Genomic DNA, 23417 nt, shown 5'->3' with positions numbered 1-23417 from the left:
ATTAAAGCTGGGGAAAAAACACTGAGGGTGTTAATGAGGCCAGTTTGCTAGTCAGATGTTCTCACTCCACCTATGATGTATGTGTCTTAGACATTAGTGTGAAGTTGAAAGGTTAGTTACACTGAAGCATTAACTTTAACTTTGTGTTCTTGTACAAAGTGGAAAATAATGGTTCACCTTAAGCATAGCTTTTCAGTAAAAATGCCCTAGCAACCTCAGGCTATCATATAAGTTGATTCAAAGTCGTGAATGTACAACTGTAACATACAGAGGATGGAAGGCTTCATGTAATCTTTGTCTAGTTACACTACAGCTGGTGAGTTGAGTGGCTATATTTTGCTCTCTGCACATTTACATAGTGCTGAAACTCTGCCTATTGTTTGTCCGTACCAAGGCTAATCATTCTGAAATAATGTCATCAGAGAAATACTGATCTAAAGATATTCAGAGAAGGTTATAGGGTTCAGTAGTTTGTTTGTTTTTTTTAATTTCCCACTACAAAAATGTAATTTAATCCAAAATATTTGTAAGCAGTCACACTTCTTATCTTCCTATTAATATTCTGTATCGATAACACCCATGAGAAATATGAGTAAGTTGTAGAGACAGAACCTGAGCAGACCGATACTGTGCTAAGAGGCTAGCAGTGGTATGGGGAGCAGCTTGGCACATGTATGCCAATATGGTTTCAGGGCTATTTGAAACACACAATCACAAGAGAGTAGAGGTATAGCCTTGCCTCTAACTCCTTCCATTTGAACCAAGTCTCTGGCAAGAATAAAAACGTGTTTATTTTAGATCACAGAAATTATTGGACAAGTGTTGTACATATTTGTTTAATATGGTAGAAATAAACACAGCGGCCTAGTTGGTGCGATGTTAATTCCATATGGAGCTGTAGCTGTGACAGAAATGAAACAACAAATGTGTGTTTATCACCTTAAAATGGGGATACAATTGTTAGATAATTCTGATTGTCAGAGATATGACAATACATAGGAAAGGACTAATACATTGGAATGAGAGAGTAAGTTTGACTCTTTAAAACCTACATACACTATTATGTGCACATGTAGAGGGGGAAAAAGCAGTATAAAAATACATTTATAAAATTACAAATATCTTTTCATGGAATGTTGTGGCAGAAATGATTTGGAAAAAAACTGTCTACTCCTTTCTAATGCCACTTGGGATGCATCCTTTCCTAACAAAGGTGATTATATTCAGTGGACTATATAGTGCCAGTGGATTTTAAGCAAATTCATTTATTTTACTGGGGAGTTCTGCTTGAAAACTGGTGGTAGGCTGAGGCCCAAGTAATCAATGAGGAAATAAGAAATTACCTTAACTATTATTTCTTGGCAGTGCTTACATATACATAGAATGGCTGTCAGTGTTCCAGTGCTTTACAGAAAAATCAAAGCCAACTTTAAGTACCTCTTTTGGTGATGGCAGGAGAGGCCGTTCATTTCATGACAGCATCTTTTCTAATTTTTTTTCCCCTAATACTGAAAACAAAACTTCCTAAAAAAAAATCCAGTATTTCAGAACCCAGCTCCAAACTATTATTGCAAGGCTGTCAAACTGGCCCTTATGGGCCAGAGCTTCAGAGGGTTTGTATAGTATGGTTCCTTTGACTTTAACTGAGCTACACCAAGTTACACTAGCTGAGCCTATGGTGAAAGCTGGAGCCTGGGCTACTGGAAGTCGTAATTTCCACACCTTTTTGCATTTGAGATTAGGATGTCGACAAGCTAACTCATCTTGCATGAGTTAGATGCAGCCCTGAACTAGAGAAATGTGGACCCAGCTGTATTATTTAGAGGTCGGGGAGAGTTATTTTGCCATCCCCTAAGCCCATAATATACAATGAAACATACTGTCATGTCACTAGGTTTTTTCTTATAGTGACACTGCAATGCAACAGTGACTTAAAAATCTATAACACTATTACTATTTATGAATACAGTGAATATTTCTATAGGACACTGTCTGGTACATGTTACATTAGGTTAATCAAAGCAGAAGTTACTGAATTTTAGAAGTAAATGTTTCACCTAACAGTAGTCTGAACTAATTGTAGTGTGACAGTATCTAAAGCATCCACTTACCAGTTGTCTCAAAGAACTACACATTCTCCCATGCTGGTTGTATTTTTCACAAGGCCCTGCTATGCTAACACAGGAGCAAACTCGAGGTAGCAGAGGGCTAATTTTAGTATAGACCTTAATGTCATCTTTGAGAAGGTATTGATTTTATTCTTCACTGCAAGAATTGTGGGCTAAAACTGTGTGCTCTACTGTTTATTTTTTCCAAAAAGTTTTATAGTTTTACTAAGTCTGTGCTACAGCTTAATTTAAATATCTGAAAGGCAGAAAATCAGCTGATTCTTCCTTTAAGCCTTGGGTTGTGCTTGGAATGCACACAGTGGAGCTAAAGGAAAAGTCAAAGGATTGCAAAAATAGTCTTCTGCCCCAGTGTACCTTCAGGGGCAGAGAGTTTAATCAATTTATTTTTGCTGCATTTTCCATACCTCTCCATCAACAACACAGGGCTTGTAACTTTCTCTTAAGTTTCTTGGTTGTGCAATCTTCAAAGGCCAATGATTTTTGCCTCTTGTATGCCAGCACAACACTGCCCTTCTGGCATTAGTTTAGTAGAAAGGTGTGAATGTATATTTGTCTTTCAATCCATTCAATGAAGTGTGATACATTGCTATAAACTCCAGGTCCCAAAACTTTGGAAAAGCAGACAGAGCCCCACGAGGTTAAACCAAACAATGTCCAGCGTCCTGCAGGCTGCTCACAGACAAGAGGTCCTCCACTGTCGCCCTGTAATGGGAGAGGGAAAAACACAACCTGCTTTTCGTGACTAATGCAGCTGTAAAAATGAGTTTCAGCTTATCTATACAACAGCCTACAAACTGGACCGCTAATATTATGAAACACTGTCAATAAGGGTTGGTTGGCTGTTATGTTTGTACAAAAAAATAAATATTCACACAAACTAAAGAAAAAGATTTGCTTGCTCCTTAACACGCACTACTAGTTAAAGGCTTCAAGCAGTAGACTATAAGTAAGTCTGTTTTAGTTTAGTCAGTAAAAGTCAGGGACAGGTTACAGGCAGTAAACAAAAATTCACAGCCCCCGACCTGTCCTGGGGAGAGGTGCCGGGGTACTTGGAGAGGCAGGAGCCAGTGGGCAGCCCAGGACCTATGCTAGGGGAGGGGTATGGGCCCCACTGGTGCTGGGGAGAAATGGCAGGGCTGGCAGGTTCCTGACCCAGCTCTGTGCCTTGCCAGAAGCAGGGACATGCCCCTTGCTCAGCTCCGAGGTGGAGGCGTGGCCAGGCACCTCCATGCACTGACTCTGCCAATGCACTGGCTTCGCGACTCCCATTAGCCGGGAACTGCAGCCAATGGGAACTGTAGGGGCAATGCCTGCAGGTGGAGGCAGCATGCAGAACTGCCTAGCCACGCCTCTGCTTAGGAACTGAGTGAGGGGCATGTTACTGCTTCCCAGAGCCTGCTTCCCCCTCCCCTCATACCTAAACTCTGCTGAGGGTGAGCAGCAACTGGGGCAGGGACCAGGTGCACCAGCCACATCAGAGGTCATGGAAAGTCACGGACTCTGACAGAATTGCAGACTTTAATCAATGCATTTCAAAGTTGATTGTACCAATAGACATAAATAATGGGTCAAAAATGTTTGAGTCCATTTCTAAATAAGTACTATGAAAATTAATGTTATCTCTGTATCAGAACTAACCTCTAGTGCCTATTGAAATACTATAGGTTCTTAGATTTTTATTTTAAAAAATCTGCTTCATGTTTCTACTCAGAAAAAGGCCTACCATGCAAGAGTCCACAGTTCCAGACTCATAGCCTGCACATAACATCCTGTTGGTGATGGTCTTCATGTCAAAATATGACTGGCATTGTTCTAGGGAGATAATACGAACTTCTCCTTCTTGAAGTTTAAAAGGCACTGAAAAAAAAATCTGTATTGAAGTACACACTGTAATGTTAAGAAATTCTTATAGTCATTGCTAGTTGAGATTGTAACATTCTTTTCTACTATGATAGGCTAAACTTTAAACTAGTATTGAGGATAAAATTAGCTTTCAACATGTATTTAAGATCAGAACTGCTTTCCCCCACCTCCACGAGTACAGACTACCATGGAAGAGAGGTAGTTTCATATACTCCCACAAGTTGGGATTCACATTTCTCAAGCTCACAGGAGAGTGGTATATGTGGGGGGATTGGCCCACCTTCTATTCCAGAGTGGTAAGCATTTTATATTGTGCCTTCAGCTAAATCAGGCTTAGAGTTGACAGACTGGGAAGGGAGCCTTTAAAAGACATGTTATGGGGCTTTAGAGATTGGGGGTCGGGAAGAAGGCATAATTAGGGAACATATACTTGGGGCTCAAAAGCCATGTCTCACAACAACACTGTCACCCTCATACTTGGTATAATAAACCCCTCAAAGCTGCTGGTGTTACTCGGGGATGTCTCCATGAGGGCTTAGTTCATGTCAAACAGGGGTGTGACTCTAACCTGCACACATGGTCTGTGTGCACCCTTCCCCTACACACTAAAAGTTCTCTAGTGCATTTTGACACAGGAGCTGCTGAAAGTGCACTAGGAAACATTTAGTGCATAGCAGCATGATCTGCACAGCCACTTAGTGTGTGGTGAGCTAGACTTGCCATGGACTAAATGCCTGTGTAGATGAGCCCTCAGAGAGCGTATCAGAGAGCAAACCTATCAATCACACCATTCAGCCTGTTCCAAAGAGACCAATGCAGGCTTGTTCCCTGCTGAAACTCAAAGGTGAAGGGAAACTTAAACCTAGAGTACAAAGTACTAACCACTATGCAATAAAGATGAACACCATTGTTTTATGGTGCTTAGAAACCTGTAACTTTGAAAGTGATGTCATTGACAACATGACAGCTTTGGCCAGAAAAAAAAAAACCGAACCAAAACAACGTTTTGCCATTGTCCAACGGTATGAAAGATCATCACTGCATCGTTAGGTCTGCTACCTTTAGACTAGGTGTAGGCGGACAGAATGGATTTGTTGTTAGCAAACAGACTACACCAGTCAGTGGCATGTAAGTCATTGTTCTGGATTGTGGAACATGTTTCAGTTGTAAAAGGAATGGTGAATGGTATGAATAGTGTTACCCCATGTTTGACATGCCCACTAGAGCCTCAATACCATTCAACATAATGTTCCTAGTCTCCAGAGTTCAGGGCTTACCTCTTTCCCATGCTAATGATTACAATCAATAAAAAAAAAAAAAAGAGAAATATTTCCACATCACTGGTACTTAAGAGCCAGAGCAGCCACAACATTTTCCCTGTGCTCTGTGTCATGGGACCCTGGCCCTTACAATTAACAAAAACCTTTCTGGTTAGAAAAGAGGCACCCGGGGATTAGGTTGGAGGTGGGATAAATAACGCCACAAACCACAGCATGCTATGGAGAGTTTTGGTTAAAAAAAAAAAAAAATCTTGGTTAGTCAAGCAACAAGCTAAGATTTGAGCCTGAAGCTTTGCATACAGCTAACAACATTATCGCCCTCTGATCATTTGATACACTCTCAATACAGCTTCAAATGCAGCTTAATCAAGTAACAGACTACAGATGCCCCCCATCCCCCCGGGTTACACAAACCCGATTTCTCCAAATCCGCACTTACAGAAAAAGTTCCATAAGCTAGAAACAGGAGGGTTTGGGGCTTTTGGGGTGGGGGGAGAGGGGTTGCGTAATGGTTGGGTATACATTTCCGACTTACGCAAAATTTGAGTTATGCAGGACGTTCCAGAACGGAACACTTGCGTAAACTGGGGAGTGTCTGTATAGCCAAGATTTTCAGGCTATTTCCTCAGCAGAAGCTCCTGGATGGGCAGTACTCTTAAAAATCACATCATGTATGTAGCTGCTGAAATATGGCATTAGCAGTCTAACTTTAAGCTACTGACTTTGACAAGCTAAGCTCTAACCACAGGTAGAGCCTTTTGTGAATACATACAGATTATGTACGAGTGGCCTAATAAGGCACAAGTATATAACTAGAGGAAGAGACAGTGGTTTGCAATTGGAGCCAAGTAGCTGATCTGGTTAGTAGAAGGTTAGAGTGCTCCAAAGAGTCTGGAAAGCATTCATCTTACTTTTGTTGCCCATGTGTCCCCAGCCTGTGATGTAGCAGTAGGTATCTGGCTCAACCAACTGCTCTCTGCTGGGTAAGCAGACTGGCCTTACATAACTTGTCTCGTCGATATCTTCATTTAGTTCTACAATGCTGATATCATAGTCAACTACTGCTCTGTTATAGCGTGGATGCAAGATAATCGTCTTCACCAGTCGGGTCTGCATGAAGATTGATGGATGATCCAGATTGTTTATACCAAACACCACTTTCCAGACTGCAGCATTTTCTCTCCTTTGTAAGAGAGGGGAAAAAAGTTAATTTTTCTCCTATATTTCTTTTATACACAGTTGTATAATTGAGGACTTCTGGATACCTTTCTGCAATGCACTGAACACACAAGTGGTACTATATAACTTACAGAAATATTACTTTAAGAGGTTATACTAAAAATTAAGATCTCACCAAAACCACAAAATAATACTTTTTTCCACCCAAGGAACACAGGGCTAGATTCACCAGGGGACTTTAGGAGAGCGAGCCTGAAGAACGTCAAGTTTTATGAATTCCACTGTGCCTTAGCTGGATTTGCACATAGGCGTAAGTTTTTACTGGTGGGTAAGTCCCCCATGTGAATCTAGGCCTCAGTGCGCAAACGTTCATGAATTCACAATTTCCTCACTCTTATAAGGTTAGAAAGTTTCATAGTTATGTTATAGATGGATAAAGTGAAATACAGCAAGATTCATATTTGCCCAAGGTCACAGAGGAAGCCTGTGGAAGAACTGAGCAAAGTCTCCTGACTCCCATCCGTGCATTTTAACTGTAGCACCATCCTTCTCTTGTTAGTTTATGCAAAAGGAAGAACAATAATCTCAGGTTGCAATTAGGTCATGGCAAATTTTAGAAAACAATTCCTGAATAAAAAATAGGCAAAAGTTACAGAACCATGATTGGGTGGGTGGTCACCAAATCACTAGTATAAAGTTATACCCAAAATAATCACTCACATTTCCATTTTTAGTGCAAACCACAACAGTGCATATGCTGTTTTGAACATGAAGCACCACATCAGAACGTAACTTAGATCAAATTGCCATGCCTCATCCCTGAGATCTATTATTTTTGAGAAGAGGTTGTATATATTTTAACTTTGGCCAAGGCTGGTCCTTCCTGGCTTCTGTAATGTGCCAAGTGCCCTCAATTCCAATTGCCCTCAAGATGCTCAGTATCATTAGGGCAGGGTTAGGAAATCTACTAATGTGGTCTTTTGCCTCTGTCTTGCTTTGTCACTAAGCAATTGATTTCTGTGTGCTAGTGCAACTCTGAATTTAACTTTGCAGCTCTTACAAGAGAGCTGTCCTTATATTCAGCCACCAGTTAGTACCAAAAAAAAATCATCACATCACTTTGCTCTATGTGGAAATTATGAAAGCTTGGTCACGCATGGCAACAGTCCAGCCATAGGAGTTGGGCCCCCAGATGTCAAGTGTCAGCAACCTAAGGTTGAAGATCACATGTCAATTAGATGTTTCGCCATGACTGCCTAAGACTACATTTCCATGATTGTATTTTTAAAAATTGTAACCATAGTTACTGACATTTGTGGATTTTCACACTTGAGGAAGGAGAGGTAATAGTGTCGAGAGGATTGAACCAGCATCAGTGGAGCTGCATCCAAACCGCCATGTTAAAATGTGAGCTGTATCAGAGGCTAAGAGTATTAAATTGCATGATGAGAGCTAGTGGGAAGTCACAGGTTCTCTGACTTCCCTGTGGCTTTTAAAAAAAAAAGGAAGCATTCAGTATTTATATAGCTGATCGAACATGGTTTTCTAAAGCTTGGCTGCCTTTATAGAGACTACAGCAGAAAGAAGCTGTGAAAATGCAAAAGTACAGCTCTTTCTCAGCATTGTGGTTTTCTAATTGCATAATAAATTGTTATTAAAATAATGTAGCATGCCATTGCTGACATTTCAGATTCTTTTTTTGTCCCCACTACCAGACCATGGGTCTCTGTGTGATGACAAACCACAAGGCATATGTCATAACTATAAAGGGAAGGGAACAGCCCTCCTGTGTACAATACTATAAAACCCCTCATGGCCAGAGACACCAAAAGCCTTTTACCTGTAAAGGGTTAAGAAGCTCAGGAAACCTGGCTGACACCTGACCCAAAGGACCAAAAAGGGGACAAGATACTTTCAAATCTTGGTGGGGAAAGTCTTTTGCTCTTTGTTTGGTGGTTGTTTACTCTTGGGACAAGAGGGTCCAGACATCAGTCAGGCTGTCCAACCCTTTCTGAACCAGTCTTCTCATTTCAACTTGTAAGTAACAGCCAGGCAAGGCGTGTTAGTCTTATTTTTGTTTTCTCAACTTGTAAATGTTTCTTTCTTGCTGAGAGGATTTACCTCTGTTTGCTGTAACTTTGAACTAAGGCTAGAGGGGTTCTCTGGCTATATGAATCGTGATTACCCTGTAAAGTATTTTCCATCCTGATTTTACAGAGATGATTTTTACCTTTCTTAATAAAAAGTCTTCTTTTAAGAACCTGATTGATTTTTCTGTTTTAAGATCCAAGGGGATTGGATCTGGACTCACCAGAATTGGTGAGGGAAAGGAGGGGGATGGTAAATCTCCTTGTGTTAAGACCCAAGGCGTTGGATTGGTGTTCACCATGGGCGGGGGAGGAGAACTGTGAAAAAGTCTCTCAAGGCTACCCAGGGAGGGGAAGGTTTTGGGAGGAAATGGGGTGTTCCAGACTGAGGAATCTGGATGGTGGCAGCGAAACCAGATCTAAGCTGGTAGTTAAGCTTAGAAGTGTTTATGCTGGTCCCCACATCTGTACCCTAAAGTCCAGAGTGGGGGACAAACCTTGACAGCATATTTATGTCTTACTGTGTCTTGTGGGAACAAAGCAAGGAAGGATTTTGAAAATGCAGAGCCATGGGCAATGAAAAGTCAAAACATGAATATATTCTCCAACAGAAAAGAAACCTCTTGGTTATTTTAAATTGATTTTAGGCATTTACATGGGCTTTATTGCAAAATAGACTCAACAAAACCCTAGGGTACACAATGAGGAAATACTAGCAATGGCAAGAACATGGACTAGATGCTTTATGAAGTGTCATCACTATTGTCTATGAGTCTCTGAAAGCACATCTGCTGTAACGCTCTCTGCGAGTGGCTGTAACACTTGTATACATAGTCACTGCATGCTGGCTGACTGTCTTTCCCAAAATGCCTCTAACTAATAAGTCTCAGGATAAAAATATATTATCTGTTAAGATCACTTAAAAATTCCTCTTTAATTGCTTTTTTTTTTTTTGATTGGCACAATTTAAAATAATTTCCCACAGACCATCTTAATCCACAGTACAACAACATAATGTCAAACAGATAAGGAAACAGACTGGGCCCTCCAATTTATGAAATTATACTAGTAAAACGATTTAACAACATAAGACCTCACATTTATAGTTTTGTGCCACTACAGGGTCAGAAAAGTGAGCATAAGCCATTTCTCATTATTTCACAGTGACAGATTCAAACAAGATATCGGTGTAGAAATTTACAAACCTTTTCATCCCAGCAATTTCAAAGGCATCTGGGATCCATTCTGGGACACAGAGTAGCCTTTTAAAGGAAACATTCTAGGTATACACTGATGCAATATAGATCTATCCAGGGACAAATGAACCACTTCAAAACGTCTAAGTTCTATAGAAAGAAAACTTCCCCAAGCAGCTTCTCTCCTCACTCATCATTAACGGATAATACCTCTCAGTTGTCAAGTTCTAAATAGTGCAATGTTGTTGCTGAGGGCTCTGGGACTAAGCCTCGCCCTTCAACTCAGCTTACCAGAGACGTTCTTCCAAAACTATAGAAAGAGTCCAGCAACTGATAAACAGCATTAAGAGGAAATTCTGTTGACTAGTGTTTAAGTCTCCCATTAAAGGAAAAAATGAAATCAATTTATTGGAAGTTAGAAGTTACATTCTGGTCTTCCAGAGTGGGTTGTATGAGAAGAGAAGCTACTAACAGAAAAAAATGTATCAGGTAACAAATTTCTCAATGTGCTGCATAGCTTCTGTCCTCATTCATCTGCAATGGGGACTAGTGAGCAGGGAATCACAGAAATGAGAGAAGTGGAAAAAGGATAAAGTGGAATTTTAATTACTGTTACAGCAGAATAATAGGCAGAAATAGACTTCCCTCTATATAAAAGCACAGCTTTGTAATTTGTTTAGGAACCAATCCAGCAGCAACTTTCTAGTAAAGGATGTCGCTACAGAGGAATGGAAACCTACTATGTAAATGAAATGCTTTCTTTCCACAATGCCACTAGGACCCATGTAAAGGGCAGCCTTGATGGCCTCCATGCATGGTTTCCCAGATGGCTAGCACAACAACTGGCCCACGATTTTAACATCTTGCCCATAGCAACTATGAAGCCCTCAGACCCTAGCATTTAGAGTAAATGAGATGAACAGGATATGCCTGGTGTGTGTATCCCTGAGATGTCTTTAGATTTCAAGACTGTACATGTATGCTGCATCCTTTCAAAAAAGTGTGGAAGCTTGGAACAAAACAAGAAAGGCCAGCAACAGGTTTGTCCAGTCTGGCCAGGCTGATCGATCTTGACACCTAATGATACTTAGTTGAGGAGTTAGACATATCTGTATAAAGAATGCCACTAGCACTGATACCAACTTTTCATGGTGCTTGACTGCAGGATTTTGACCAGCCATCCAGTAGAAACTCTAATGAAGCTAAGATCACCAGAACTTTGGAACTATTAATTGCATTAATTAGAGGCCAAGGTGGCATTGTGTTGGGCACTGTACAATGGGGGGCTTACTGTGTCCCTTCATACCAGAAATGAAACTTCACATCAATGATTGAAATTTTCTGGTTAAGTTCTGCCTAGATACCAAAATGTATCAATGAGGCAACAGAGAATTCCTGCTGAACAACACTTCTCTTCTGATGTGCAGGCTGTTAACTAGATGGTTCAGGTCAGGATGAAGGAGGTGTCCCTACTTCAAGAGATCTGTTCTTTTCCACAGATGCAATGTAAGTTCCTTGACTGTCTATTCAGTCCAAACCAGTGGAGGGCTAGGATGACAACTTCAGCTCTTGTGTCTTCTTTTCTGTACCCTTTATGTGAACTGTCTTTAAAGGCAGCAAATTCTTCTGACTAGGACATTATTTCAAATGCATCATAGAAATTTTGAACTCTGGCTACTTACTGGATTTGGAAGGGATACAAACATTCACATTTAAGATCATAAACCAACTTCTAACTACACAGGAGGAAGGTTCCTCTGGGGGCAAGTTGTTCTATAACTGGGCACTATGGGCTTGCTTGCATTTTCCTCTTCCAGCTGGTACTGACCACTAACAGAGAAAATACTGGCTGCTATGGTCTGACCCAATATGGGCATTCCTATATGTGTTTGTTCAGCCATTCTGCTGCTAACCTGCTAGAGCTGTCAAAGTGAACTAAAAGGATATGTACTCTGATATTTTGCAAAATTATGTAGCACAAGGTGTGAGCTTCAGAGAACTGGATGCTTTCCTTTTGCTACATAAGGGACCATAAATCCCAAATCATCATCTCTTCCAAATATGCATCCCACCTTGCAACACCTGCTTCTGTAGCAAATATACAAGGGTCTACAAGTGATGAGTAAGCTGTCAGCAGGGTGTTTGTACTTGCCCATAAAAGGGCATTCAGCCATGATCCAAAAATGACACCTAATTTTACATTGCATCAGATATATTATTCTACAATCTCAGACAGAATCTCTGGCGGCACATTGTGTGAAATCGCATGCACAGGTTGATACTGACTCATAAACCAGTAAACATAGTCAGTGGAGCCAGTTAACTATAGCTGGCTGCTGGTAGGAAACAACTTTTGCAATGATGTCTTCGCCTTTTTTTGACTCTTCCTTTTTGACAGTTTTTTTGTGTTGGGCTCAAAAAGCCCTTCTTGATTTTGAACTGGTGCATTTGAATCCTTTCTAGCAGATGGCAAGTTATGAGTGGGTCTGTTTCTCTAAACAGGAAATAGATTGTGAAACTGTCCCTAAATATTTATAGATGGGTAACTATTAAAAGCCATTGAAGACTTTGGGTGCAGAGGGTGGATCAGATGGCAGAGTCTTGTACATGAACTGTGAGCGGTCATACACCAATGCTCGTTTTTGTCTTTGTCATGCTGAGGTTTATTGGCTTGTGAAGAAAAAAAAATATATAGGTCTTCCTTGGGAGCTTCTGTTCCAGATTATTTTCTCTGCTAGTAGAAATAGTCCCTTCCTGAGTTCCCTGTTGGTGGTGACCAACAGATTGCTCTGCTGGATTTCATAGAGATGATTGAGGCTGCTCAGCATTCTCAGATATTAATTTCTCCAAAGTTTTCCATGACTTCTCACATATAAATTTGGCTGCACGAGGTATCTGTTTAGGATGAGTGATTGCTACTCATGGTGTAGCCGTGGAGTTAGGAGCCAATGCTCACCTCAGATCATATCAAGAGCCAGGAAATATTGCAAAGAAATAATATTTTACACACTGCTGCAAGCATTGACCAGAACGTGAACCTGAGACCTCTGACGTTCAAAGCAAAAATCATGCCCCTAGATAGTAGCAAGAGAGACTCATCAAGTTGGTTTTCCTTATTAAGGATAGGATCTGAATCACTCTTATAGTCTATAAGGGATCTTTTGGAAGGAAGCCCCCTTCTTGTGCTTTGACTGTCTTTCACTGGTGGAGCTACTGCTGCACCAACTGTAGCTTCCCAAAGTTTATGGAATTTTCATCCATTTTTACATAACGTAGTTTAACATTTAGTTTTAACCAGCAATTCCCTGTTCAGATGTTCTTAAAGCAGGCTGTATCTAATTTTGCTTAAAGGGGAATGTTTTATTATTATTAATGAATTCTTTGTGAGCTTCTTGCCCTGTGAGAGTCATGAGTTTTTTGGGTTTTGTTAGTTTTTTGGGGTGTGCGTATGAGACTTCCTTTGGTTGTTGGGAGGTAGCATGCTATTCATCCTGGCGTAGGGACCACTTGATTGAGATGGGTACTGGAACAAATATCCTGACTGGTATTCTTTCGAAGGCTAGATGGTGGGGTATTTCCACAATCTACCGCCCACACTGGCTATCACCCTGGTAAGTACTTCAGGAGCAACCTAGTGTAACTCTCAGGCTTTACTCACTAGACCAGGAATCATTTTGAACATGGGAACATGCTGTAATTCCATGATGGTTGAGCTGCATCAGAAATGGAGTCCTCCTGTGCCCCATTCTGTCTCATACTGCCTGAGGTACTCCTTATACTTTAGTATGGAGCCAGTCTATAGGGAGAGGGGAAGGGCAGAGAGAGACCCCCTTCCTACTTTTCAGACTGTGAGCCCTTTTCCCTGGTAGAGTGAGGGTCTGCAGGCTGACAACCTGATAAGCACAAATTCTCATTACACTGCAGCCTGAGACAAGGCTTCTCTGCATGCTCAGACATGGCGTAGGATGGGGGAGGGGCAGCAAACCCGATACAGCAAGATGTGAGAAAGTCCTGTAGAGGACAAAAGCCCCAACAAACCGTCCCTCCAGGCGAGATGGCAAAGGAGAAATGGTTCAAGCCCTGATTTGTACACCATTTGCTCATTGACAATATAAACTGTTGCCTTACAAAAGGGACACTTGCTTTTGTCTTTTTTTTAAAACCTGGTCTCGCTAAGATGTGAGGGGTTCTTCTCTGTATGAATGATCATGCTCCAGCTGAGCCTTCCCATGACAGAGTCATGGATTTGGAAGGCAGATGAAGACCACTGCACCCATCTGGCTCAAAGCTCCACAGCCTGGCCTGCGAGTTGGCAACCTGTGGCAGCAGGCCATAGCTCTCCGTCTGAAGCCCCATGCTCTGGCAATGCAAGGGTCAGTGGCAGCAGGCCATAGCTCACCCTTTGAGTTTCCTGCAAAGCTGCCTACAGCACCCTTTGGATGTGGCTCAATGTTTTCAGGGCTTCTCTGCTGCTATGGTGGGAGGGAGAGAGAGCCTGGTCAAAAGATGCTGCACCGGAGGGATGAGAGGGATGGGGCCTCAATGTTCCAGTGATTCCTCACTTCAGGTAAGGGTAAGGAGAGCTAGAAGGTGAGATGACGGTGCTACCGCACAAAAATGAACACAAATTATAAAACAAAGTGGAGTCAGGAGAACTGAGCCCCCAGTTTGTTCTACTGCCAGAAGCAGAATTTCTAGTGGCCTGAGTTGAAGGGTGGCACTTTGTTCAGTGCTGTTGCTGGAAGCTCCAGGATTGTCTCCAAACTCCACAGGTGGTAGGCATCTCCCATTAGGGATGAATGAGCTGGGAAGCTGTGCAGCAGAAATGTACTTAGACTATATGAAGGGAAAAGCAGGTTAACTGATGAAACACATTTTAATTCTCTTTAGAAACATAATTAACAGAACGTGGTACAAAACAGGAAGTAACATCATAAACTTCCACCCAAAATTCTGTTTAATCAAAATGATGCCATGATTAGCATTAAACTGTCACCCATGTCTGGTGTCTGAGGTGCATCAATGGTTCCTGTGCTTCAAACAGAAAATCCTTGTGGTATCAAATCTCAGATACTAGAAATTGCCACTTCATGGTAAATGCTGGCTTTTTAATAATGACAGCCCTACTGGAGATAGCGTAGTATTTCTCTATAGTTAGAAAAGGCAATAACTCCATCATCTCAGATACCACTGTGGCAAAGTGTTGATTTTATTTTTTCTGATTAAACAGTTATCACTGTCCCCGTATTCTTGTGTTATTTTTATTCTGGCTCTCAGTGAGAAGATTTATTAATCTATAGTTATGTGTGACACATTAGTAAAATATCACAAATGAAAGGGATAGTGTTTTATGAATATCCTAGTTGAAAGTCAAAGCCTTCATCAACTTTAGGTATCAAAATGAATATTAAAACTAGTCAAACTCTCAGCTGAAATCATTTAATAACGTTCATTGTCTCTTTAGTCTCTAAAAAGAGATTTGTTGTTTTGACAAGATCACCTGCTGATTTTTTTATATATATATATTTTTATGTGGAAGTTATTTATCTAACTAGCCATTTGTATGTCAACAGTAAAACTGTCTCAGCTCTGCTCACCCCTCAAAGCAGTGTGCTACCGTCAAAACCCATTTGTTTGCAATTAAAACACAGCCACATATGTGCCCACTTGGTTCACTCTGCAGAGAGCACTGCCACGGCCACCGTCCTGGACGACTTGTCCTGCCACCAAGGATCCTCTTGCTCATGCGAGCTGCAGGGCGACGGCCACAATCTAGCGAGAAATGTATGATACTGTGTGTTATTTACTGCCATGAAATCCAATGTGCATAGAACGTTCTCAAAATCTGCTCTGAAAAAAGTATTGCAAGGGGGTTTCTCTATATGGAATGAAATTATAAAACTCATGAAATTATGTCGCACTTATGGGAAGAATTTATAAAAACTCAACACACTGTGTTTGAGTTCCATATACGAGCCAAATTCACCCCTCCTTTCACTTCAGTGGACTGAGCCCAGGGAATAATTTGACCTATTTAGGTTTCCAAATAAGACAGACAAAAAAAAAAAAAAAAAAAAAAAAGAAGCCAGACTAAGTTGGAAGAGTTTGGCTTTCTCTGAGAAGTAGAGCTACCGACCTATCCTTGAACTGCCACTGAAGTAGCACATTGGAAAGCCTTTGCCCAGGCCCAGAAGCCCAAGCATGAGATGTGCATCTATCTGCAGGAAATATAATACTTTCTTTACTCATGGAAATTTCCAATGGAAAATAGTTATTTGCTCATATATAGCTTGCCAGTGAAGATTTATCTTTTTTACAATGCCTATTCTAGTGCTCTGTCCATTCTAGTTTTAAATATCCACCACTTCCCTTGGAAACGATAGCATATTGTTATAAATTTCACTGACAAGAAGTTTTCCATCAACTTGCTGGTCAGCTACACACCTTTTAAAAATATGTTCATCCCTTTCTTTTCGTTCTCCTTTTTAATTCTGGGATTGTAATATGACAGGCTGTTATAAATCTCTTGTTTTATTACTGCCCAATTTAGAGAATTGGCTGACACAGTATCAGTTTCTGGAATCCTTCCCTAGGGGAGGATATCCTGTTTTTGCATATATGTTGGAATTTAGCGATGAAGAAATAAATTAGTACAATGTTGATTTGTAACTATTAAATTCTTAGCACGTTCCCTCAAATAACTTCTGGGGGCAAGGACTTTTGTGCTGCTTTAAAGTCCTCTATATGTACTATATGTAAGAGGCAAACAACCTTACAGTCTCCTACAAGATGACTTTTCTGGTAATAGTAAACTTTGAGTAGTTTCCTGGATTTAAGTCATGCTTTGTGATTAATCTATCTCATCAGGCTAATATATTTATTCAAAATGTTCTTCAAGAAAGCTTTTCCGTTTTGTAGACCTGACATCCATCTGAAGAATTGCTGTATTTTCAAACCACTTAAACTTGCGGATCCACTGTGCATTTAGTCCGGAGTTTTCTCCTTTAAATTTCCCTATCCCCTTGACAGTCACAACTACAAATGAGTCACATACCACATTAGGAGCTTACTTACTATCATGGTAGCAAAAGATGTTCCCAACAGCAACAAAAGTTTAGTCTAATCAAAACATGGATATTGACAAGATTAGGGAAAACCAGGAAGTCATCCTTTGGTTCTGGTTCCATTTGCAAGACATTAGAAAGATGATGATATCAGTGCAAACAGTTAGTGATATAATTTCTGGGCCAGATTCTGTTTTCAGTCAGTCCAGAGAAAATCCAATAAAGTCAGTGAACTTACTCCAGATTCACTAGTATCTCAGTCTGACCCTTTCTCATTAGATTCTGTGGACCAAATCTTCATGTCTTTATTCAGGCAAATTTCCACAGAAGCCTGAGAGAGTGAGTCCTTCCTAAGACTTGAGGAAAAACTATAGAACACACAGTACTTGTAACTATATCATCATAACAATTATGGACCAAGCCTGCTCCCTTTGAAATTAATTGTAATTCTCCCAATTAATTTTGCGAGGGCAGAAGCCAGTCTTAGTCGAATACAATGGACAATTTCATCATCAAAAGGGGGAAAAAGCTGATATCATTGGATGTAGTGGCCAAAAAAAAATTAATGGGAAACTAATAGGTGAACAAAAGTATATCAGATTTCAAAGGGAAATACAGATTAAAGATTTGTTTTTGAGAAAGTAAAATTCAACATATCAAAGACACACGCTTAAGAGTCCAAATAAAATGCTCTTCATATGTTGTTTCAGGAATTATGTTTTTCTCTTACCTTTTTTGCTACAGAGAAGGGACACTTTACTTCTGCTTTGACATGACTGCCTAAGTGTTGAAACAATAACATGAAAAACATTATTGACAATTTACATATTATATCAGCCCAATATAAGAGCAATTGGATTATCTGTTGAAACACAGCAAAACCAATCCACAATACAATGAAACACAGGGAGCATTATATTGGGGCACCAGAAATTGCACTGGTTTCCAGTCTGTTTCTGAAGGCCGTTAAAGGTGTTATTTTAAATCTATATAAAGCCTTTATGAATTGAATGCTGCATATCTTAGAGACTACCTCTTTCTTTATAAATTAACCCAACAGCTGAGATGTAGTGTCTGATAATCTCTAAATTCTAAAGGCAAATAAATCTCTGTGAAGCTCTCTTGGTTCTTCCAGGTAGATGAAAGACTTTTGTTGACATTTACATTGCCAAAAGAATTTTGGTCTTTTGATGAACACCCAAAAAGTTTCCAAGGGAAATGTTTATGCAACTGAAGAGTTCACATTTTTGTTGAAAGTTTTTGGGAGGGAGAGAATCATTTCCCTACCAGTTGTATTGATTCTACAGTTCATTTGCCTCCTTGCCTCACATAGTCCAAGGTCCATTGACTTCAATGGAATTACGGAGCCTGCGGCTTAATTTGACTCAACACGGGAAAACTATGAGTCAAGTTATTTATGTGTATGAATGACAGTGCCTGCAAACCATTAAATCCCGTTAATAAGGGAGACACATCTTGAATAAGATGAAATATGAACAAGACATCAATTGCTTTAAAGATCTCAATATTTATTTACTATACGTATGGATTTGCTAAGAATGGAAGGCCAAATTATTATTATCCATGTTTTTAAGTTTTTTTCTGTGTGTCTTGAAGGATTGATGAGCACTGACTACTTTCAAAATGATAAAGAATCTAAATGCTAATGAGATTCTTGATAATAACTCTAAGAAACTAGTAATATGTGAGAGAGATACTCCCTTTGATCAACATCCTGAGAGCTTTGTTCTTGGTATTTACTCTAGACCCGAGCACTTGGAAGAGATTAGGCTGGTGAACAGGAACAGTTATGAGAAAGGAAAAAAGGTAAGAACAAATTTTCAGTCTCAGGCATTGTCCTGTCTACCAGTCCCCACTTTGGGGAACTTTTCTTTAAGTAGGTGAACAAATGAACTGGAAATGAATGGGAAAGAATGTCAAAACACTATGGAACTATTCACAATGGATGAACAGAGGGAAGAAGTAGTAACTTAAGAGGACTACCTCATTCAGTATTCTTCTGATGAATGAAGATGCTACTAGCTTTTGTGGTTCAAATTAATACTGTCGCCAGCTAGTAAAACTTTACACATTTGAATAGGTGATTGCCTTGCAAATCTCTTCATATGAAGCCCTGGAGCCTTCTTTCCAGGTAATAGATATTTCTCTGGTTGAGTTTGCTGTGAACTTTTCCAGTAGTGTTGCTCAACTGGCTAGGTAAGCGTCTACAATAGATTTGCTTGTTTTGTCCAGCAATGATAGTTTCAGATGAATTCCTGAGTTCAGACAATGTGATTTTTCTCCCAATTTACGGAAATGTCATCACAGTCCTGGCCCAGCTGCCTTATGAGGTTGCCCTAATTAGAATATCAGTCAGGAAGACTTTACATATTATATAAAGGTGCCATTTCCCCCTGAAGGATGGCATGATAAATATTTTCTGGGCTCTTCGCATGGCACTTGTAGAGAGTTTCTAGAACTCCACTGTCCAAAGTGATAAATAACCATTTGTTCTTTGAAACTATTCAGTCTCCTTCCTAACAGGCAAAGAACCTCTTTTAGTCCTGAGCTCACTCAGCTGGGTTGAGGCTGCACAGGCTCTGGTACCTCCACAAAAGGGACTGACAACCCAGAACTCTGCAAGGGGAGACACGCCCCCCTCTCTGGGGGCCCAGGCTGCCTCACTCCTTTCCCCAGCCAGGTGAGCTTAGGGACAAAAGGAACCACAGGGAGGAGTTGGACAGAAAAAAATATAGCCAGCAACAGCAGCAAAAAGCAGCTGCAGTCAGTACTTGTAGGTTCTGATGATGCTCTCTTTGTCCAAAAGTTTTTCACATTAGCCACCACCAATCTAACAGAGTCTATTACTGAATCCACCAAGATGTCCAAAACAAAAGATGCTCCTGAGAAAACCTTCTGCATGGGACTTTAACTTCTGCTGTTTAGAACCTGTGGTTTCTGCAAAGTCCAGACTATAACATCCTACAAGGAAGATGGGGGTGTTGCTGATGCCTTTGCCCTCTTGTCTCTTATGGGCCTTCCCTATTGGCCAATAGAGACTTGCTTGAGCTGTTGTAAGAGTCTGTCAGAGTCTCTCCATCATTTATCTGACCTCTCCTGCACTTGCCCTTTTTACTTGCCTTGTGATGCTGGCCTAGTGAGTCTGCAGTCTTCTTCCCTGAGGGACAAGCCTCCACTGTCGGAGGGCTTGTAGGCTTGTAGTCAGCAGGGAAAGAGGACATGCATCTGAAGAAGTGGGATTTTTTACCCATGAAAGTTTATGCCCAAATAAATGTTAGTCTTTAAGGTGCTACCAGACTCCTCATTGTTTTTGTGGATACAGACTAATACAGCTACCACTCTGATACAGGGAAAGAGGAAGGCTGCTATCTACACTGGGTCCACTCCTAGCAGTGGTGCCTTCTCCTTCTGTTCTTCCTCAGCAGTAGCATTGGATCTGCCCAGAGAGGATTTTTGAATACGCGTCTACCCAAGGCACTGCGCAGCCAATGAGGACACCATAACCAGGATCCCAGGGCAATTTCACTCACAAACTTGTGAGCCTACAGCTGTTATGCCTATCAGGTGAGAAAGGCCCTTTCAAGTTAGGAAGCTTAGCAAAGTCTGCTTCCAATTCCTGCTGTGGAGTAGAAAGAGATATAAACAAGAGCACATAGCACATACAGTGAGCAGCCGGCCCTGGGATAGCAACAGCTAGGCTTGTTGTTCCTGCTAAGAGCTGCCTGAAGGAGCTTGGGGAGGAGATACAGACAGGTCACAGAAAGAAACTGCAGCTCTTCAGGAAAGAAAGATGTGTATAGAAGGGAGGATAGTATTATAGGGAGAGAGAGACAGGAGAATTCTCTAAATAGGAAGAGGCCTGGAGCATGACTGTATACTTCTTTGGAAGGATCATGGAAGGAGTGGGACAATCACTGAGCAACTCCTAATTATCAGGTAATACCACTGCTGCATGCTGGAGAACCAGGGCCGGCTCTAGTCATTTCACTGCCCCAAGCATGGCGGCATGCCACGGGGGGCGCTCTGCCGCTCGCCGGGCCCGGGGCTCCAGTGGACCTCCCGCAGGTGTGCCTGTGGATGCTCCACCGGAGCCGCAGGACCAGCGGACCCAGTCCACAAACGTAATTACTGACTAGTAAATCAGATGACTTTGGCATCCAAATACAAAATAAGTTTGCAGACTAAGGCCCTAGTCTTGCAAAGACTTCTGCAAGTGCAGTGGAGTAGTCTCATTTAAGCTTCTGCATAAGACTTTGCAATACTAGGATATGAAGGCCAAGATTCAGCAAGTTGCTGAGTTCCTCCTGTGAGATGCTGAGCAGTTTCAACTCCCAATTACACTATCTTAAATTTGGGATGCTGACGATTTTTACAACAAGCCTTGTTTTTACATTTCTATCTTTTTTCCCCACTGACAACATCTCTACCAGTTCAAGGGAGGGCTCGTTTAAAAGCAATGAATAAGTGAGCTCCAAAACCAGTATGCCACAGAATTCTCATTGAACACTGGTGTCATAACTAGATAGGTAAGGTAAGGGTTAAGTTTCTTTTACCTGGAAAGGGTAACCAAACACCTGACCAGGGGACCAATCAGAGAACTGGATTGTTTAAAGTCAGGGGCGGGAACAACACTTTTATGCGACAACTTAATTAATAAAGTTGTGCACTTGCTTTGAGGGATCCATATCATGGGAAGAGAATGAGTCTGCGACTTGTTTTGAATTAAGTTCAGTAGTGAAGCAGGAACGCAATGACTAGTGAGCTATAGCTCATCGTGGGCTCTTTTATTCTTGTTAGTTTTTACGGCTGTGAGTAAAAACACAACAAGTTTCCTCGCTAACTGATCCTTACCTATCCTTTCCTTCGTCATCCTCTTCCAATAAGCACTAGTCAAAAGTGGGAGGACAGGGGCACCAGCTACAGCAATTCGGCACATATGAGCAGAACTCTTTGGGTATGGTCTAACAATAGCATTAGTAGGATGCGTGGTCTTTGGTTGCTGTTGCGCGAGGCACTGTGAGTTAACACACCTTCCTCCTAACTGCAATCTTATATCCAATGTCCTCCTCACATCTGTGAGTACAAAGGAACGCTCCAGCAATATCGGGCTGTAGTTGTCTGGATAAAGGATGCTGATGCACTGACTTGGTGGGTTGTAGTTACATGTATGTGGACTAAGATTGAGATCGTGGGATGTTAGAAATCGGGCTTATCTTTTAGCAGAGTGCAGACTGTTCTTCATATTTTCTTAATAAGCAAGAGTCGCGTGCTTGTTGAGCGCTTTTAATGCCAAGATTATTGTTTTATATTTTCCTTTCTTTTTTTATATAAACTACTTTCTTTTAAAACGTGTGGAAGTTTCTTTTTACTATGGGAAGGTGTCAGAAGGGGAACGCGGAACAGCTCCAGGCTGTGGGCTATTTTCCTATTGCTTTCATGGGAAAGAGGCCAGGCAACGGGAAAAAGAAAAAGAATGCACCCCTCTGTATGCAAGAGGTACTGTTCCCTCACGGGAAAGGCAGGGCACGGGGAAAGGCAAAGCCAAGCTTTGTTGTATTCTTTCGCCATGTGCTCAATTGTCCTGAGGGTAGAGAACGCTTTCTCATAAGTTGGTGAAGCAGGGAAAAAACTCGGTTTTTGGCAAGCCTGGGAAAGACGGGGGGGTAAAGTGTGTGACGCAGGAAGTATTTGTCTTCCTCCTTTCAATTGAGCACTCAAAAGGACTTTGGAACTGGGTGTCCTCTCCCAAGGAAAGGGTTGGGGACACCAGAGAGAGGAAAGGGGGGATCAGGCCCCATCAATTCCTGATCTGGTGGCAGCGAGAATATCCAAGCTGGTAGTGAGCTTGGGGGAGTTTCAGGTAAGCCCCCAGATTTTGGACGCTAAAGTCCAGGTTTGGGACAGGACCAGATTGTGGACGCTAAAGTTCAGGTCTGGGACTGGGAGGCTAGATTACCACAACTGGATATGTGACCTTATTAATTTCTTTACTCTTAATTGGTAGTTCAACTAGATAGTGATTCTGTGATTAAAAGCGTATTTTGATAGTTACAGTCTACAAAATTAGGATCAACCAGAAAATTAGATTCAGTGACAAGGACCCAAAATGAGAGTGAAGTTGTAAGAGACATTAGCCTCACTGTAGAATTTACATTACATCATGCATATGTATGTTTATGTGAATGCAAACAAAGATACCTTTCTGCACTCAGAACATAAAACTCACTAATGGAAATACCATCCTTCATTGCTAACCTTCCATCCACTTCTCTAAAGCACATATGGAGCACACAGTAGCTGTCCCTTACCCTTTCACTAGAAGGGCAGGTAACGTGGATGCATTTTTATTCTTCCAGTCAGAGGGCAGATTCAGCCACTTTTGATGGTGTAGTTGCTCATTTTCTTGTACAATTTTTGTTGCAGACGGCCCCCTGAAATGAATAAAAACAGTCCATGGATCTTCAAATATGTTTGACTCTGACTGTCCTGACATTACAGTTATGGGAGGGAAAGATGCTTTAGTACCTTCCCTTTATGCCAAAGTCAGGCAACTGACTGATACTCCAGATCTGCAGATGGTTGCGAGACAGGTTTTGGC

General features: G+C 41.2%; 1 protein-coding gene across 1 annotated transcript in view; it reads right to left on the bottom strand.

The window, feature by feature from the left end:
• Positions 1-690: 690 nt before the first annotated feature.
• The window catches only part of CORIN (corin, serine peptidase), a 297684-nt gene continuing 274957 nt past the window's right edge, over positions 691-23417 (bottom strand). Inside the window, exons 17-22 of the mRNA XM_075066492.1 lie at positions 23128-23250; positions 17529-17578; positions 15332-15506; positions 6184-6455; positions 3853-3986; positions 691-2831 (exon numbers count right to left, since the gene is read on the bottom strand). Of these exons, the coding sequence (XP_074922593.1) occupies positions 2649-2831; positions 3853-3986; positions 6184-6455; positions 15332-15506; positions 17529-17578; positions 23128-23250 (937 nt within the window). The 3' untranslated portion in view covers positions 691-2648. The remainder of the gene's footprint in view (positions 2832-3852; positions 3987-6183; positions 6456-15331; positions 15507-17528; positions 17579-23127; positions 23251-23417) is intronic.

This window comes from Chelonoidis abingdonii, chromosome 5, assembly GCF_003597395.2.
Source record: "Chelonoidis abingdonii isolate Lonesome George chromosome 5, CheloAbing_2.0, whole genome shotgun sequence".
Classification (NCBI taxonomy): domain Eukaryota; kingdom Metazoa; phylum Chordata; order Testudines; family Testudinidae; genus Chelonoidis; species Chelonoidis abingdonii.
The sequence above is the reverse complement of the archived record's forward strand: the minus strand, read 5'-3'. Positions and strand labels throughout refer to the sequence as shown.